The sequence below is a fragment of the Rhipicephalus sanguineus genome, chromosome 9 (genome assembly GCF_013339695.2).
Source record: "Rhipicephalus sanguineus isolate Rsan-2018 chromosome 9, BIME_Rsan_1.4, whole genome shotgun sequence".
NCBI classification, from domain to species: domain Eukaryota; kingdom Metazoa; phylum Arthropoda; class Arachnida; order Ixodida; family Ixodidae; genus Rhipicephalus; species Rhipicephalus sanguineus.
Genome location: NC_051184.2, coordinates 79,131,523 through 79,148,374, shown reverse-complemented (window position 1 = coordinate 79,148,374; position 16,852 = coordinate 79,131,523). Strand labels below are relative to the sequence as shown.

The window sequence follows — 16,852 nt, the reverse complement described above, 5'->3', positions numbered from 1 at the left end:
CTTGGCTTGGCCGTGTTCGGCCGCGCGCGCGGCTGCAAGAAACAAAAGAAGATGGCGGCTCCCAGTGGTGATGATCGACGGAAGGCTGTCAAGGAAACTTTCGACGGTTTGTAAATGTTTCTCCACTTTCTGGGCAAGCATCTTCTTTCCAGTGCAACCTAAGCAAACAACGCGTGCTAAATCTGACTGCGCAGTGCTCTTGGAGATGTCACAGCTGCTGAACACGGGTCTGGACCCGCAGTCGCTGGCGCTCTGCGTCCAACTGTGCGAAAGCGGCGTCAATCCGGAAGCCCTGGCCTGCCTCATCAAGGAGATTCGCTCCCGAACGTCGTCCAACGTCAATAGTTCGGTCAGTTTCATTTACTTTTTGACATGTTCGTGCGTGATAATCGTTGCCTGACGTTTGCAAGCGCGTCCGTGTCAGGGGCGCCCCAGTGACACGGGCAACCCACGGAAACTGGAAAAGTATCGAGAGCCGAAGGGACCACATGCTGGACGTAACTTGAGAAATTGCTGCCGGCACAATATCTGCGAGCGGTAAAATGCGGGCTGCCGGCACTGTATCCGCGGTGGATATATTGCCGGTAGGCGGCATTTTACCAATCCCAGATACTGTGCCGGCATTTTCGCTTGAATGGTTGTAGCGGCAACCGCACAATATTTCCGGCCTATATTTACAGAACAAGTCAGTCAACTAACACAACAGTACAGGCAGCGTGAGGTGCTTCGCGGTTTCTGGCTTGTGTGAAAACGACCAGAGTGTCGGAGCAGCGATACCTGTGGCACCTGGCTCAAGCTCGAGCCATGTTCTTGTTCGGTTTCGATGAAGCTTAATGCAGTTAAGCGTAAGAACTTTACACCACCATGTTTTGGCGTACGTGAAAGCTGTCTTTCTCATTGAACGCTGTGTTTGCTATGCGTATCAGCTTGTTATTAATACGTGTGATTTTTTTTTTTTCCGATCGTGAGACAACGACCGCAGTAGATCAACGTGAGTGGCCTCCGAAGCACGATTTTCTCACGCCTGTCTACTTTTTTTTTTAGTGTAGACAACAGGCCGCACTCTTTCAGGACAAAAATTTCACAATAATTAGAAAGCATTTGGTAGGAGTCAAATTCCTGTACATCATTTCCTGACGCTTCACACAGCAAAAGCAACGCGAAGCCACAGTCCATGTAGATTAGCTTTATTTTTCTTCCCCCCCCCCTTTTTTTTTATTTACGGCCTGAGTGGAATGAGCTTGTATTGTGTGTGAGAGAGAGAGAGAAACCGACTGGGAGTGGTTTGGGCAAAAAAAGAAAAAAATATAGAAACGGTGCCAGCTGGATCAAATAGACCCTTTGCGTAATCCACAAGTGTGCTTCCTTGCGCTGCATATTTGCCCAAATAATGGCGGCACCAGTCGTCCTTCAAGTGGAGACGAGGTCCTAGTTGCACGTGCTGGGGCTGGCCTCTCATGCGTGTTTATATCAAGAAAGCCGTCTCTACATTTTCCACATTATAGCGCAATCAAACTGCACTTGAACAACCTGTTTGAAGTAAGTGACTAGCTGCCACTAGTTGGGCTAACTGCATGGCAGGAAAGCTAGCTTTACAATTATACGTGGGAAAAATATTAAATATGTAAACACTGTGCTCCAACCTTGTCAACTCCATGCAGTGCAGTGAAAGCTTAGGACTCGCGTCAACCGATCGGCCGTGAAAGCCCGCTGTTGCGTTCCAGAGAATGGAAGAAATCTCGCCTATTGTCATTTCGAGAAGCTTTCGTTCAGTCAGTGTCATGCAGTGGGAGTTGACATCTGTACAGAGCCGTCCACTTCTACCCTGAACACCGCACCGTGCGGCCGGCGCTCCGCGGAGCGCCTCTGCCGGGCGCTTCGGAAACTAGCGCGCAAGCGCAATGACAGCTGTAGGCGGGGCCTTCGCCGCGTCGTCTGCTGGAGCGCGGCCGTTCGACCGAATTGCGCCTGCTTTGCGGTGAAGCAAGCATCGCCCTTGTTATATGCGCACGCGAATTGAGAAGTTGGTGCGGTTCTCGAGAAGCGCAGAGACTGGCTTTTTTGCAAGCAATCGTACAAGTAACAAACCTCGGCCCATACATGAGCAAAACTTTCAAGCGGCGCTGGCACTGCCACAACTGAGTGATTCGGCGGAACAGAAAGAATATCCCGCAGCTCACACGACTGTTTTTGATCAGCGCAAAGTTGAGCGCCGCAAAATTGGTGATGAATATATCGTGTAAGTTCTGACATAACATCTTGGAATGTTTGAAAATTTTGATTAGTGTACTAACCTGTAAACAAAAGAATGTAACTTGTCCGTTAATCTTAGAAAACTGATATTATAGCATTTATGCGTTACTAATAGCGCTGCTTTCATGTGCTACCGAATTTAACTCGCCAATATTCCACCCTATGCACTGCCTACCGGCAGCCGTGTTTCTTCGTGCTATTGATGCATAGAAATTAAGAAACGTTCTAATCAAGTTTTCAGCAGAACTCGTACGGGGCAATCAGTGCACCAAACAAGCGCCGATGACAAATTTTTACTGCTGTGAGCAGGTGCAGAATAAAGCTTCATTCTTTTTTTGTCTCTGGGCGACACAAGGCCCGCTTATCGCTTCATGTCTTTCTTGACTCGAAACGTTAGCACACTGCTCATGTGACCCTTCAATTCGTAGCGCCGTCAAACTTTCTTTTTTTTTTATCGCCGCGTAATAAAGGGGCTGCATATGTTCGGTAGTACTTCATTCCAGTATTGCCTCCCGATTAAAGGGTCATGCCGAAAGTACCGGAAGACGAAAGACGACGCATCGTAGATTTATGCCTTAGAGGATATTCGCAACGTGCAATATCTGCGATGACGAACCGTCATCTTGCAACTGTCGACCGGATCGTTTAAGCGTACAAGAATGAAGGACGCAGGAATGAGAACCGCACCAACTTCCAAATTTGAGTGCATATATCACAAGAGTGATGCTTGCTTCACCGCAAAGCAGGCGCAATTCGGTCGAGCAGCCGCGCTCCAGCAGACGACGCGGCGAAGGCCCCGCCTACAGCTGTCATTGCGCTTGCGCGCTAGTTTCCAAAGCGCCCGGCAGAGGCGCTCCGCGGAGCGCCGGCCGCACGGCGCGGTGTTCAGGGTAGAAGTGGACGGCTCTGTACATGTAGTCTGTACAGTTGTCTGTACAGTGCAGTTGACATCTGTACATGCACAGTAGTCTACCTCCTGGTCATCTGATGCACTGCGTTGCTTGTGGTGCACCGAGCAGAGTTGGTCAGAAGTAGCATGGAGTGCTGCACTGGGATTTACGAGATAGGTGTCGATGGACGTGAGTGTTCAGCTTGGAAGTGGGTATTCAAGATTTCTCAAAATGTGCCTGTACTCTGTTGCAACCTGGTTTCCGCTTGAACCATGAGTGCTTTTTCTAAGCTATTGTAAATACTACTCATGTTAATAGTTAAAGGCTCGTTGTCGCTTCCTGATACATTACGTTTGGCTGAGCCACGATGTCAGAATCCCTGACGAAACTTACCAAGACGTTCGAGTTTCCAACCTAAAACCAGCTACACAAACATGTTGCCATGTGGGAAAGTCAACTATGTGAAACACTGGAGCAGTTCTTGACGTCACGAAAATGAGTGAGCTGTTGTGGATGGAGCGTATATGCAAATTCTCTGTGGGAGGGACAGTGATTGGCTGTGGGCAGAGCTGACATTTTTGTTTAGGTTGTAACTGACTTATAATGATGACACAAATAGCTGCCCGTCACCTGTGACACTTTGTTTAGAGGGTTTCGGTAGTGAACCTTTCATTGTCAGCTATCGAATATCCGCACGTGTCTTTTCTGCAGAGCATGCGGCCTGAACATGCCGAGCGGTGACTGCGCTCATCTACTTGCTGAAGATCAGCTGGCCCTCTAGGTGAGCTTTGTTGGATTCATGTTACATACCTGCCAAGTCTCCCGGATTACCCAGGAGACTACCGGATTTTGAACGTTTCTCCTGGTTGTACGGGTCATAGGTAAACCTCCCGGATATCCAGTTTTGCCCCGCGCGTCCAGTGCTTTGTCTGGCCACATGAGCAACGTTGTCTGGCCACGTAATAGAAAGGATTCTTCTTTTTTTTAACGATGGTAGAAAGGTTCAACTCAGTTTTATTGCGCATGAAGTAGCTGTGCACTTTGCGCCGCAGTCCAGCACTTGAAAGGGTAGCCGTTACCGATGTCTGTCGAGATAGCGCGTTCGCCAGCGCTCGCGATCGTCCCCGTCTCAACGGCGTTCCTTATGGTCCCTTGCCCGACGAAATAACTGGTAAGCAAGCGACGACAGGCCTCGCACGCGGAGCGATGTTATGGCATGTGCCCTTCGCGCGACGGTGACGGCCGGGTCGTTTCATCTCTGCTTCAACCGCGTTCGTCCCTAGCGCTAGCGCGCTTTTACTCGCACGTGAAACAGACGATGCGTAAGCGATGTTATCGGTTTGGACTCTGTACAGATCAGCGGCGACCGCAAAATCCCGCTGACAGTGTTTCATATACTAATTGCTATCGCAGTAACCCCCCCCCCCCCCCCCGTTGAGCAGATCTCCCGGATTCTGTTCCTCCAAACTTGGCAGGTATGATGTTAAGCGTAGGTGTGCTAGAAACTTGATTTACAAGTCAAAAACTGTTCTTTCTAATTAAAGCAGCTCAATTTTTCACTTAACCCTTTGAGCCACTTCTACAGATGTGTATAGACAATTCGTTTTTCGTAGTTGTGTCGACTAGTGGCTAAGAAAGAGCACGATACATTGAGGTTTGGATGAATTCAACCTGCTGCATTATGTATGTGTCTTAATTTAGTACCTTATTTACTCGAATTTAGGCCTGCCCCGATTCTAAGCCGACCCCCGAAATTTGCAAGGCCAGAAAAGAGAAAAACACTTAATCATTGTATTCGAATCTAAGCCGACCCCCCCCACTTTCGCACATCGTTCTTTTTTCGAAAAAAACATCAGCTTAGATTCGAATAAATATGGTAACTTCACTTTACAGTGTACTGTTCCACGTGATCACTTTGCTGAGGGCACTACCATATTCAGCGAGCCGTTCGACGTGCCGCGCGGGCCGCGTCAAAAGTGTAATTTTTCCTTGCTCGAAAGGGGTATAACCGAATACGGAATTGTGCTATATTTCTAGCCTGAGAGTTCATTCTATATATGCAAAAACAAGTCACGAAAGACATTGGGTTACATCTATATTTAATTACAATTTTTAACTTAGATTAGTTACTAGAAAACACTCAGATCAATGTGCTATGACATTATCTTTGTTGCACTAGAATATTGAGTGCCTTGAAATAATGCTCTGCATATCTGATGCATTTACAGACAGTTCTTCATAGGTCATGCCTTCCAGCCTTTTTACATGGTGGGGGGACGTTCGCATATGTGGGCGATAGGCTGTGAGGAAAGGAAAATGCTGTGAACATAGCAAACATTGATTTGCAACTTGCATGCATGCTTGCACAACCTTACCAGTCAAAAGCGCTCAGGTATGCAAGCACTTGTTTTTTCGTGGTACGGCATAGCAATGTGTTTGGGGCATTACAGCCCACTGTGAGATTCGGTCTGTTACTATACAGCAAGTTGGTATAGGAAACGACGTGTTGCATTAAGTTATAAAACCTTATCTAAAAAGGATAATAAAACAGAAGCCCTGTGTCAATTTCAACTGGAGCAGCGTTTTTCTCAACCGTATTTGTCAGTAAAATATGTATTGTTAGCGCAGTAGGTTAGGCCCAAAGGTTTTTTGCTTGCATTTTGCGCTCAAACAGACATCCATGCAATGTTACAGGTTTAAAAAAAGTCATGTATAGTTTAAACTTGATTTAAAGAAGTAATGGCGACGTTCAAATTATTTCTTTAAATCGGGAAGTTCGTAAAATCGAGAAAGGGATTTTTCGGTCCTTCTAAATCTACAGTTGTAGCATATACAGTAAAAGGTCGTTAATTCGTATTTCACGGGACTGGAAAAAATGTCCAAATTAACTGAATGCCAAATTAACAAATGAACAGGAAAAACAACATTAAAATTAAGTTGGAGAAGCATACCTTTATTTGCTGAAGTATTTCGTAATGCTCGTCTGTGTTTTCGCGCAGATTCCGGCTGACATTACAATTTTTCCTAACTCTTCTAAATGGCCAACAGCACGCAAACTGTAGGAAGTGCTCAGGCAAACGTCCTCTAATATCAAAAGCACCTCCGAGTCTTCCCGTGAGGTGCGATGAGGTGGCGACATCAGTAATAATTTCTTGATCGGCCAGGAAACCAGTCGTGGCAACACAATCAATTGTGATGTAGTCCTGAAGGGTCACATCTGTGGGAAGGACAACATCGAAGGTCGGGCAGTCATCGTCGGTGGACTCGGCTGACACCTCATCAATGCCATCATCAGCTACTGCCGCATGCTCAGGCCTCACATGCAAACACGGTCACAATGGAAAAAAAAAATAATAAAAAGAGAGAGCTCCGCAAGAAGAGACGGTGCAGACACAACACAAGGGAAAATGGCGTCGGAGGCGCAGTGGAGCGAAGAAAAGACGCCGACGTTTGGTGACGCTGCGATCGCCCCCATTAGTTGATGACGATGGCGATGTCACTTAGGTTTCGGTTTCACTCCAGTGGTGCCAGCGCTGCTTTACCACACTTTTGTGTAGAGGCAGCCGTCAGCATTTGTCCGAATTAAGCGGTGCGGAGCCGAATTCTGACGAATTAACGAAGGTTTGGTCCCACAGATTAACATGCACTTTGGTTGGGACCAATAGAGCCGTCCGAATTATCCGAATTAACGGGTGTTGAATTAACGGGCTTTTACTGTAGCGACGTCCAAAAGATAATGCTGTATTTTATTTGCCGCTGACCCATGCCCGAGTGCGTGAAAGGCCCGCAGTGGCATTCATTGAAGCCAAGAGAACAGAGTTTTAGGCTAGTTGGTTTCTTACGTTCATTGAAGCCATAGCAGTGAAGCCACTGCGGCCCGGACTTTTTTGTATTAGTAGCCCCAAGAGAGTTTACAACGGGCTCTAGAAATGCCGCTCTTCCAGCTTTCGCTGTGACTGTGCTGCGCTTTCCGCACAGGCCTGGCATTTTTTTTCTTTTTTTTTTCACGTGAAGCTATGACAAGCTGTCGATATGCGAAAGCGGAGAGAACGAAGGCAGTGACTTAGACGAGCTATGTCTTGCTTAAACTACAAAATAACAAAAGCAACTGCAGTAGTGCTCCCATGAAAGCATATACAGACAATAAACCACCACCACCCTAGCACCATACAATACGTTAAAGCGCTACCGACTGATGAGTCGGTTGTTTCGTGCATGAGCGCACCATGCAACCTTGCCATATTAGGGTCATGACTAGTGCAGCTAGATGTTTTAACGTGACAGCGTAGGCGGGCAAGCTTGAAGAAAAACCCGTCTCTGTGTAAATTTGAGAGAAATGACTGCTTTTTTTACTCGTCTATTCAAGAAAAAAACTGCGTTAAATCAACTTTGGTGAAAAAATATATTCGTTAATTCAGGTTGATGACATCGCTAAACCCTCTGTGTATCTGCCGGGGAATTGAAGTTTCTTTGTGAGATCAGAAACTTGCTAAAATCGGGTTTCATTAGACCGAGTTTCAACTGTATTTGAGCTGCCTTGCAGGTAAACTCACAAAGACTTGACAAGCAGAGTCTTCTCTTACTGTACAATTTAATGTGGCGATATTCTTTCTAATATTCAGTCTTTAATCCGAGGCAGATAATATCAGAGTGTGCGATGAGGCTGAGCTGGGGCAGGAGTCTCATGGCAGCATCTGTTTTTTTACATTTTTTTTTCTTTTTCGATGGTTCGGGGAGAGGCCGATATACTTGGCATCCAGAAGAGTGCACTGTAACAGTCTATAAGTGGCAAGCCAACCTGCAGTGGCAGATGCACTGCTGTCTAATTAATCACAACTGTAATAAGTTTTCTTACCAATTACACTCACAGCCAAACCAAGCTACTCTTGTCTCATAGAATCTATGTTTTAGACAGTATGAACACATAAGACTACTTTGCCACAAGTCTTAATTCCTATGTGGTCGCCGAGTACAGAAAACCTGCCAATTGTCCCAAATTGTACAGGCAGGTGTATGAATGTTCTGTCGTACTTTTCCGAAATATTTTATTCAGAGAAGTCTTTTGATAGTGAAAGGACACTAGATGGGCGCTTGCTTTAAGCAAGCTCCTTGTCTGAAATGTGATTAAGCTTGCGGGCTTTTCACTGCCCTTCCTTTTTTTTTTTGTCGACATGTTCCGCATAGCAAGTGAAAGGCTCAAATTTCCCCCATGTTCCCTGACTATTAGATTTTCACGTTAAACTTTCGTTTTCTTTTCTAGTAAAGTCAACCTCTGATATTTCGAACTCCTTGGGAACTATGAAATAATCCAAATATTCAGCATTGTGACAAAACTAACAACCACAAGGGGTGTTCATATTAAAAGGTACGAAACGCTGTAACAACACGACCATTAAAGGGGTCATGAAGCACCCCTTGGGCTGATTGAAAAAACACATCCTGCGGAAAGCTGACACGGCTATGAACTGCTCTGCCAAATATTACACTCGTGCGCGCCGCGTAATGGCCACAAGCGGAGCGCGAAGTTGCCGTTTCCCCAGGCACCCTCTTTTCAAACAGAGGCCGGTTCTCACTCTCGTCGGTGGGCGGGGCGTCTGTCCGCTCTACGTCGCAAGAGACATAGCATGCTTATTGGCCGATAGCCGACGTAAATCGAGAGCGGCGTTCGGATCAGATGCGCTTCTTGCCGCGGGGTGCCGCCACTTGCCGGCGCCGCACTCCTCAGTACACGGTAGCCGCACTCGCGCAAGCGAATCACAGCGGGAGAGCGATCGCGTTTCATGACGCGCGCTGGCGTAACTTCTTTCCCCCATGCCATCCCTCCCTGTCTAGCTTCCAGTGCGCTCGCCGGCACGAGAAAAGAGAGAAAGCGCTGGGAGCGTGCGCCAAACCCCCGTAACTCCGCTGATTCTTGACGGATTCGAGAAATTTTTGCGGCAATCGATTCGGGAGGCAGTACACTCCGATACTGAGGCCATTAGATCATTACTTGGAAAAATGGTTCATGACCCCTTTAACATAGATGCCTATGCTGCTATGGGAGAACGTAGCGAGACATCTAATGATGCTATTGGAGTCTCTGCCGTGGATCGGAGCATGCGGGGGCGCCCGCATGCGCAGGAGAGTGCAGAGGCTCTTATAAAGAGTGCCGTCCAATTGACGCGGCAGTGCGTGGGAGGACAGGATGGTGTTCACATCGCAAAGTGTGACTCTTAAGGTGTAGCAACGCGTTATCCGATTTCTGACAGCAGAAGGTGTTAAATGGGCCACCATTCATCGCCTGCGATTTCCATGTGTCTAGTCCCCTGAAAAAATTACACCATTTCACGCTAAAGGGGACCATGAAGCGATGTGAAGCCGGAGCACTTGCATGATCGCGTTCTGTTGGCATTCTTTGGGCATGCTACCGACCTCGCATCGTGGAACGCGAAGAGGAACGCTATGCGCGTCTTGTCTTCCCTCTAGCCTGGCCGTTAATTCTCACAGGGCGAGCGGGGAACGCAGTCGGCAGGCGTGCGACAGGAGGGCAGGGTAGGAGAGGAGAGAGAGGGGAAGGTGACGCGCATGCGCTGGTGCTCATCGCGGCGTTGCACAGGAGAGAATTTCGGCATGTCTAGCCCGCGTTTCAGACGAAGAGTGGAAAGGGGAAGTGGAGAGGGGGTAATTAGAGGGGTGGAGAGAGAGAAGTGGAGAGGGTATGCGCATGCCATACCCTCTCCGCCATAAGATATAACTCCGCCATAAGATACTTCGCATCTAAGACATCTGAAAGGGAAGCGCGTCAGCTCGGACGACGAACTCAAGGACACTGTGATGGACTGGGTCTCGTCATGGCCAGAGGAATTGTTGGAACAAGGAGTCCTTCGGTTTGTTCCGTTGTGATCAGGCACATAGTGTATACTTTGAATAAAGTCTTCATTTATACCCACAGTGTCGTTTCGTACCTTTTCATTTGAACACCCCTTGTACGTGTCTATCTGCTGCTCTGAAGAGCTCTTATATCCCTAATTGCTCTCAAAATAGCTCTCAAAGCTTTACAGTAGAGTTATCAGGCATCCCACTACAAAGCATTCCATAATGAGTATAAACTTGTTCTGTAACTCTTGTCTCTTGTGTCCCTTTGATGCTTCCATGCTTTAGAAAATATTTACTGGGAAAAAATTTGTTGCAGTGTTTGCCCGGAGCATTCATGGCTACCCCTGCTGTCTACCCTGCCAATCGACTTTGTACATCTGCAAGTCGACGGCGATTAAGTGACTAAGTTATTTTGTGCTTGAGGCTTTGCCCAAGCGATGTCACGGTAACAGAATGGTTCATTTTTTTGTTATTGTTTTTATTGTACACTCCTACAACCTGACTCCAAATGGCAGAAATAAAGTGAATATTGTCACTCAACACTAGCACTGCATATTTGACCATGAAGAGGTTTTTTTGGTGTGATAACATTATGTGCCCTCATGAAGCGGCAAATATGAAGAGTGTTCAGCAAGAATATGCGATGGTAATAAGATCCACGTGGTCAAGCGATGACGTCACTTTCCAATGTGAAATAATACCAACCTGACCCACATCCAAAAATTTGACTCTTCCCAGTTTGAAAATTCAGTTCACCCCCATTCAGAATTGACCTGGCCCACTCGAAATTGACTTCGCCAAAACCCAAAACTCATGCTGCTGCAAAGGTTGCAAGAAATAGTGGTTCGGATTCTGGGCCTAGTCTTTCTCTCTCCCGGTGCAGTTGCTGTGCTTTCACGAATGCTATGGCGCACCTGTCAAAGCCAGTTCGTGCACGTGGTACTGGAGATCTTTTTATTCCAGTTTCAGAGCCGTGGCACAGTGGTAGGGTAAACGAAGCGGTCACAGAAAACGTTTGCTTTACGGAATTCACACGCGCTCACTGCTGCAAACCCTCATAGCGTCATAGCATCATGGGATGGCCATTGCAAAAGCACAGGAACAACCCTCAAATTTTTTAAGTGCGAAGCATTTCTTAGCGAACCTCAGGCACTTTGGCCGTTTCTATCTACGTATCTGTCTAGCTGCCTACGTCTGGGCGCTGTCCAGGTCGTCTCCATAACTTGTAGTATACCAAAATTGGCATAGCAGGGGATCAGTGTATGATGAACACGATCCACTGGTCATGACATGAATAACGCAAAATACCTGTCGCGTACATCATGAAACCTTTTCTTTCAGTCACGTGTGGCACATACCCATATACCAGAGTTCAAGTTTTGCGGGTATGTGCCACAGGTGATATCGAGTCGCAACCAACACAGTAACCGCGAACACGCGCTCTCTGAAACGTAAGGAAAGTGATAATAATAATTGTTGGGGTTTGATGTCCTAATACCACGATATCATTATGACAGACGCCGTAGCGAAGGGCTCCGGAAAATTTGACCATCTGGTATACTTTAACGTGTACCGAGATCGCACAGTACACGGACATCTAGTTTTTTGCTTCCATTGAAATTCGACCGCCGCGGCCGGGATCGAACCCGCGACCTTCGGGTCAGCATCCGAACACCGTAACCGCTACACCACCGCGGCAGACGCGAGGAAAGTGAGAAAGCTGAAGACAGAACAGCCCTGGAAGACGCTCAACTACCATCCACTCATCCACGTGGTCCGCAACGTGGACCACGTGGATTACGCAGAAACCAGGATCAATGCGTCCTACAATAAATCTGCCGAGAGAACCAGGCCTCTCATCGTTACTGGTGACTTCATTGATTGGTGACGCGCGGTCTTTATACTGCGTGAAAGACGGCTTTGATGTGGACAGGGCATCAAAATACCTCGCTGCCACGTCCAGCACAGGAGGCATCATAGGTCATTTCATCGTAAGAGGCACCCAGGATTTCCACCAGCAGTATATACCTCGCACTTCACTGCACTTAGACCCCTGGTAGCCCCTATCACGAACGGATCCGAATAACAAGTCCGGTCCAGCTGCTGGCGCTCACTGATCACGGTGATCATGACCTTGTTCAAGAACTGTCAAGAACCGCTTCCACACGGGTTCGTGCGTACTTGCGTGTGTTCGTTCTCCGTGCTTGCGTTCTCCGTCATAACGGATAAGTATAAGCATAACAACTGTAACAACTGCAACTGTGACTGTAACGTACGTGCAATGTGCCTGCGCGTGCCACTCGGCTGTGTATATATTGTCGCGGGTTATAAAACACAGGGGCTTTATTCAGAAAGGCGTACGGCGTGTCGTACTCGAAGGTAGCGCTGGAGGCGTGGAGCCGCCAAGAACGTCTTCTTCAGTCTTTCACGCTGCGCCTCTCGAGCGCACCGGTTGTCTTCCTTGTCGTCGCCAGCGGATAGTCAGACACAAATATGGACGCGGCATTACCCTCCCTCCAGAGCGAGCATCGTCTCGATGCTCACGAAGTAGCAGTCGATGCGCAGTTAGCGAGTGGGCGGTCACATCACTCAGAAAAGTACGGCTTCATGCGTACCACGTGCACTGTCTCAGGCAGATGCTGGCGGCGCTTTGAACAAGAAGAGCCGTCAGCGACGACTTCGTACGTGACGTCGCTAAGGCGGCGCAGAACCTTGTAGGGTCCGAAGTATCGGCGCAGAAGTTTCTCCGAGAGGCCTCGCCGTCGTACAGGGAACCAAACCCAGACTCTTTCCCCGGGCTTAAAGGTGACGAATCGATGGCGGAGATTGTACCGTTGGGCGTCAAGTTCTTGCTGGCTAGTTATTCTGACGCGGGCAAGCTGTCTTGCTTCCTCGGCGCGCTCAGTGAAATCTGCGGCGTCCGTCTCTGAATCACAGTCATGAGGCAGCATAGCATCAAGCATTGTAGTTACGTCTCTACCGTGAATTAGTGCAAACGGTGTCATTTTCGTTGTTTCCTGGCGTGCCGTGTTATACGCGAATGTGACATACGGCAAAATCCTGTCCCAATTCTTGTGTTCCACGTCGACGTATGTACATGCAAAGCATGTCGGCGATAGTCTTGTTAGTCGTTCCGTAAGTCTATTTGTTTGTGGGTGATAAGCTGTCGTCTTCCTATGCGCTGTACCACTGAGCGTAAGCACAGTGCGCAACAGCTCGGCTGTAAACGCGGTACCTTTGTCTGTTATCACGACCGCGGGAGCACCATGTCTCAGCACGATGTTCTCAATGAAGAACCGGGCCGCTTCAGCTGCAGTGGCGCTCGGAATCGCCTTGGTCTCGCGTATCGGGTGATGTAGTCCGTCGCCACTATAACCCATTTGTTGCCGCTGTCCGATGTTGGAAATGGGCTCAAAAGGTCCATGCCAATTTGAGCGAACGGAGTTTCCGGTACTGGAACGGGATGTAATAGCCCAGCGGGTTTGACCGGTGGTAACTTGCGCCGCTGACGGTCAATGCATGTTCGCACGTAATGTTTCACCTCCCCTGCTATTCTTGACCAGTAGTATTTTTCTTTGATACGTGTCAACGTTCTTGTGAAACCGAGGTGGCCCGACGTGGCTTCGTCATGACAGGCTTGCAAAATTTCTTTGCGGAGGATTTCCGGAACTACCAGCAGATAGCTTTTCCCTGTTGATGAGAAATTCTTCTTATAGAGAATTCCGTTACGCAAACAGAATGCTGATAAATTTCTCGAAAACACTCTCGGCGCATTCGTGGCTCGCCCATTCAAGAAGTCGATTAGTGAGTTGAGCTCCGGATCGTCTTGCTGTTGCCGGGAGATGACAGCCGCATCGACAACTGCTAAAAAGCCTGCGCATTCGTCATCCTCTGGGCTCGGTGGTTTAATAGGTGATCTTGACAGGCAGTCGGCATCTAAGTGCTGCCTTCCCGACTTGTAGACTACGGTCATGTACTCTTGAAGCCGTAAGCTCCAGCGTGGCAAACGTCCAGACGGGTCTTTCGTGTTGGTCAACCAACACAGGGAGTGGTGGTCGCTTACCACTTGGAAGCGCGGCCATATAAATACGGGTGAAACTTTGCAACTGCCCAAACGACAGCCAGACACTCCTTCTCAGTTATTGAGTAGTTGGACTCAGCACGGGTCAAGGTTCTGCTAGCGTAGGCAACTACTCTCTCCGCACCATCTTGGCACTGAACAAGAACAGCGCCGAGGCCCCATTGCTGGCGTCTGTATGGATGGCTGTTGGTGCATCCTCATCGAAGTGAGCGAGTACGGGCGGAGTTTGTAGACGCTGCCGCAACTCGTTGAACGACGCTTCTTGCTCTTCGCCCCATACAAACGCAACATCTTCCCTTGTGAGGCGGGTGAGTGGAGAGGCGATGTGCGCAAAGTCCGCTATAAATCGCCGGTAATAGGCACAAAGACCCAGGAAACGTCGGACCGCCTTCTTATCTACAGGCCTTGCGAACTTTGCGACGGCTGCAGTTTTATCTGGGTCAGGCTTAACACCTTCCTGACTGACCACATGCCCCAGGAACAGAAGTTCTTCGAAGCCGAAGTGGCATTTTTCTGGTTTCAATGCGAGTCCTGCGGACCGTATGGCTTGAAGGACAGAAAGCAGCCGTTTTAGGTGTTCTTCAAACGTGGCCGAAAAAACAATCACGTCGTCAAGGTACACAAGACACGTTTTCCATTTTAGACCGGACAGAACGGTATCCAGTGAGCCTTTGAAACGTGGCTGGGGCCGAGCATAAACCGAAAGGGAGGACTTTGAATTCATAAAGCCCGTCAGGCGTCACGAATGCGGTCTTTTCTCGGTCACGCTCGCAGTGGCGTACCAACTCGTTCGCGAGTGGGGGGGGGGGGGGGGGGGCCTCTGCACGTATAGTGCTCTGCACGTATAATCATCAAGGCGGTCGAAGCAGAAGACGAAAAAGACTTCTCCTTGGTGCGAGCGCACGCTCTGCACCTATCATCATCAAGATGGTCGAAGAACAAGACGAAAAAGACTTCTCCTTGTAGCGAGCGCGCGCTCAATATGTTACAGATGGCTATGGTAGGTTTAGAAAGCGGACGGTCCCCAATGGAACTACGGACAAAGCCCAGCGCAAAAGCTGCTTCGCATCTAAAAATTACACCATCTCCCGCTCAAGCGAACCATCTCCCCGCTGATTCGCACCCACGCATGGTTTCCTTTAGCGCGATATGGTGTAATTTTTACAAGTGCCGTTTGTGTTCGGTCGGGTGATGCGTTTGAAATAAAAAAGAAATTCCAGTGTAACATTGTTTATGGCACATTTTCGTTTGCACACTGTTATTAACAGCCCTGCGTACAAGCACGTCCAAAAACGGCAAGATGTCTTTCCCTCTTTCGTATGTGAACTGAATGGTGTGGTGCACAGCTGTTCAGCACCGCGAAGAAAGCATCTAGACCTTGGTTTTTTTTGAAGATTACAAAACTGTCATGAACACATTTTCATCTGTAAGGGTAGAGAGTTCATTTCACATGTTTTGACGTGCTCCATCACTGAGTTTGCCTCGGCAACAGAACCAGGACTTCTCATAGGGCACCCTTCAATTTATAGTAAATCGGGTTGGCGAAGCTGAAGTAGGTTGCACTCTCCACATCACGATGTGGTGACTGCAACGCAACTTACATGGGCGAAATGGGCATGAAAAAGCCATTGAGGCTTAAAGGGCCCCAAACGACCTCCGATATTTTTTTCAACATTTCAAGTAAACACACGCATCGTGTGCAGAATGCCGTCACGATCAAAGAGGCCACACGTGGCAGCGCTACAAGTGGTGGGCGCGCCACAATTTCCAAGAAACAATTTCTCCTCACCGGGCCCTTTCGGTCTGCCTAGTGACGTATTCAGCGTGTGGAATCTACGATGCGGTATGCAGGCAATGCTGCGATTGGTCGAACAAGAACCCATGACTTCCGGGTAGTCTGCAAGCAGCTGTGTGCGCGCTTGCGAGTCGGCAAATGCGGCCCCTAACGCAACTGGCAAATCGCTAGTGTACCAGCACAGTCACGCCTCGTGGTCTGATAATCTGCGCGGACTGAATCGGAGAGTGTTTTGCAATGGCTTTCACGCATCAGTGCTTGGCTGCAAAAGCGCCGGCTGGAAAAACGAAAAGACGCGACACGTGTCATCGTACGGGTCTATCACGTTGGCGATTCTTTGAAGGCGTGTGCGCCACAAGGGGTCCATACCGGCACAATTTGTACGAGCACGGGCCGGCACGGCGACAACAGCGGTTAGCCAAAAAGCACGGAGTTCACGGAGTCGCGGCAACCGGAAATGCCCGCTGTTCCGAAGAGTGCGTCAGCCATGACGGTATGTCACGTAAGATTGGGAGGGGCACTCGTCGAGGAGGATGTAACAAAGAACTGGTTCCGCAGACGTTAGATGGAGACTACCCGTTTATTGATCATGGCGACCAGAAAACTGCCCTTCCAGCTCGTGCCCCCCTCTTCAACCTTCTCCTATTCGCAATAGTTCCGCACGCTCCTCGCTGCTCCGTTCCGGGGCATTGCGCAGCAGAGGGTAAAGCAGGTTTGGGAGAGGAGTCTAGCAGACGAGTGGAGGGTAGCGAAGGAAAGAGTGAAACGAGCGATCGCAGTGTTTCGATCAACAAACGCGTGTAAGCCTGACTATTAAGCGCACCGTTTCAAAAAATTCTCACGGCTACGTGTTCGTTGTAGACTCGTGCACAACCCCCACACCACAAATTTCGACCTCTGGGTGGTTTAGGGGCCCTATAAAGAACACAAGGGGGATGTTGCTAAGCCACTCATGCAACGCGTTGCAAGACAGAGCTT

At 48.7% G+C, this 16,852-nt stretch overlaps 2 protein-coding genes across 2 annotated transcripts in view; both read left to right on the top strand.

The window, feature by feature from the left end:
- The window catches only part of LOC119405353 (uncharacterized), a 203,823-nt gene that overhangs the window by 113,594 nt on the left and 73,377 nt on the right, over positions 1 to 16,852 (top strand). The gene's annotated exons all lie outside the window — the stretch shown is intronic.
- Positions 10 to 10,514, top strand: LOC119405355 (mitotic-spindle organizing protein 1). The gene is made up of 4 exons (XM_037672193.2): positions 10 to 106; positions 195 to 349; positions 3,855 to 3,924; positions 10,315 to 10,514. The coding sequence occupies exons 1-3, from the start codon at positions 52 to 54 to the stop codon at positions 3,882 to 3,884; spliced, it is 240 nt and encodes a 79-aa protein (XP_037528121.1). The 5' UTR covers positions 10 to 51; the 3' UTR covers positions 3,885 to 3,924; positions 10,315 to 10,514.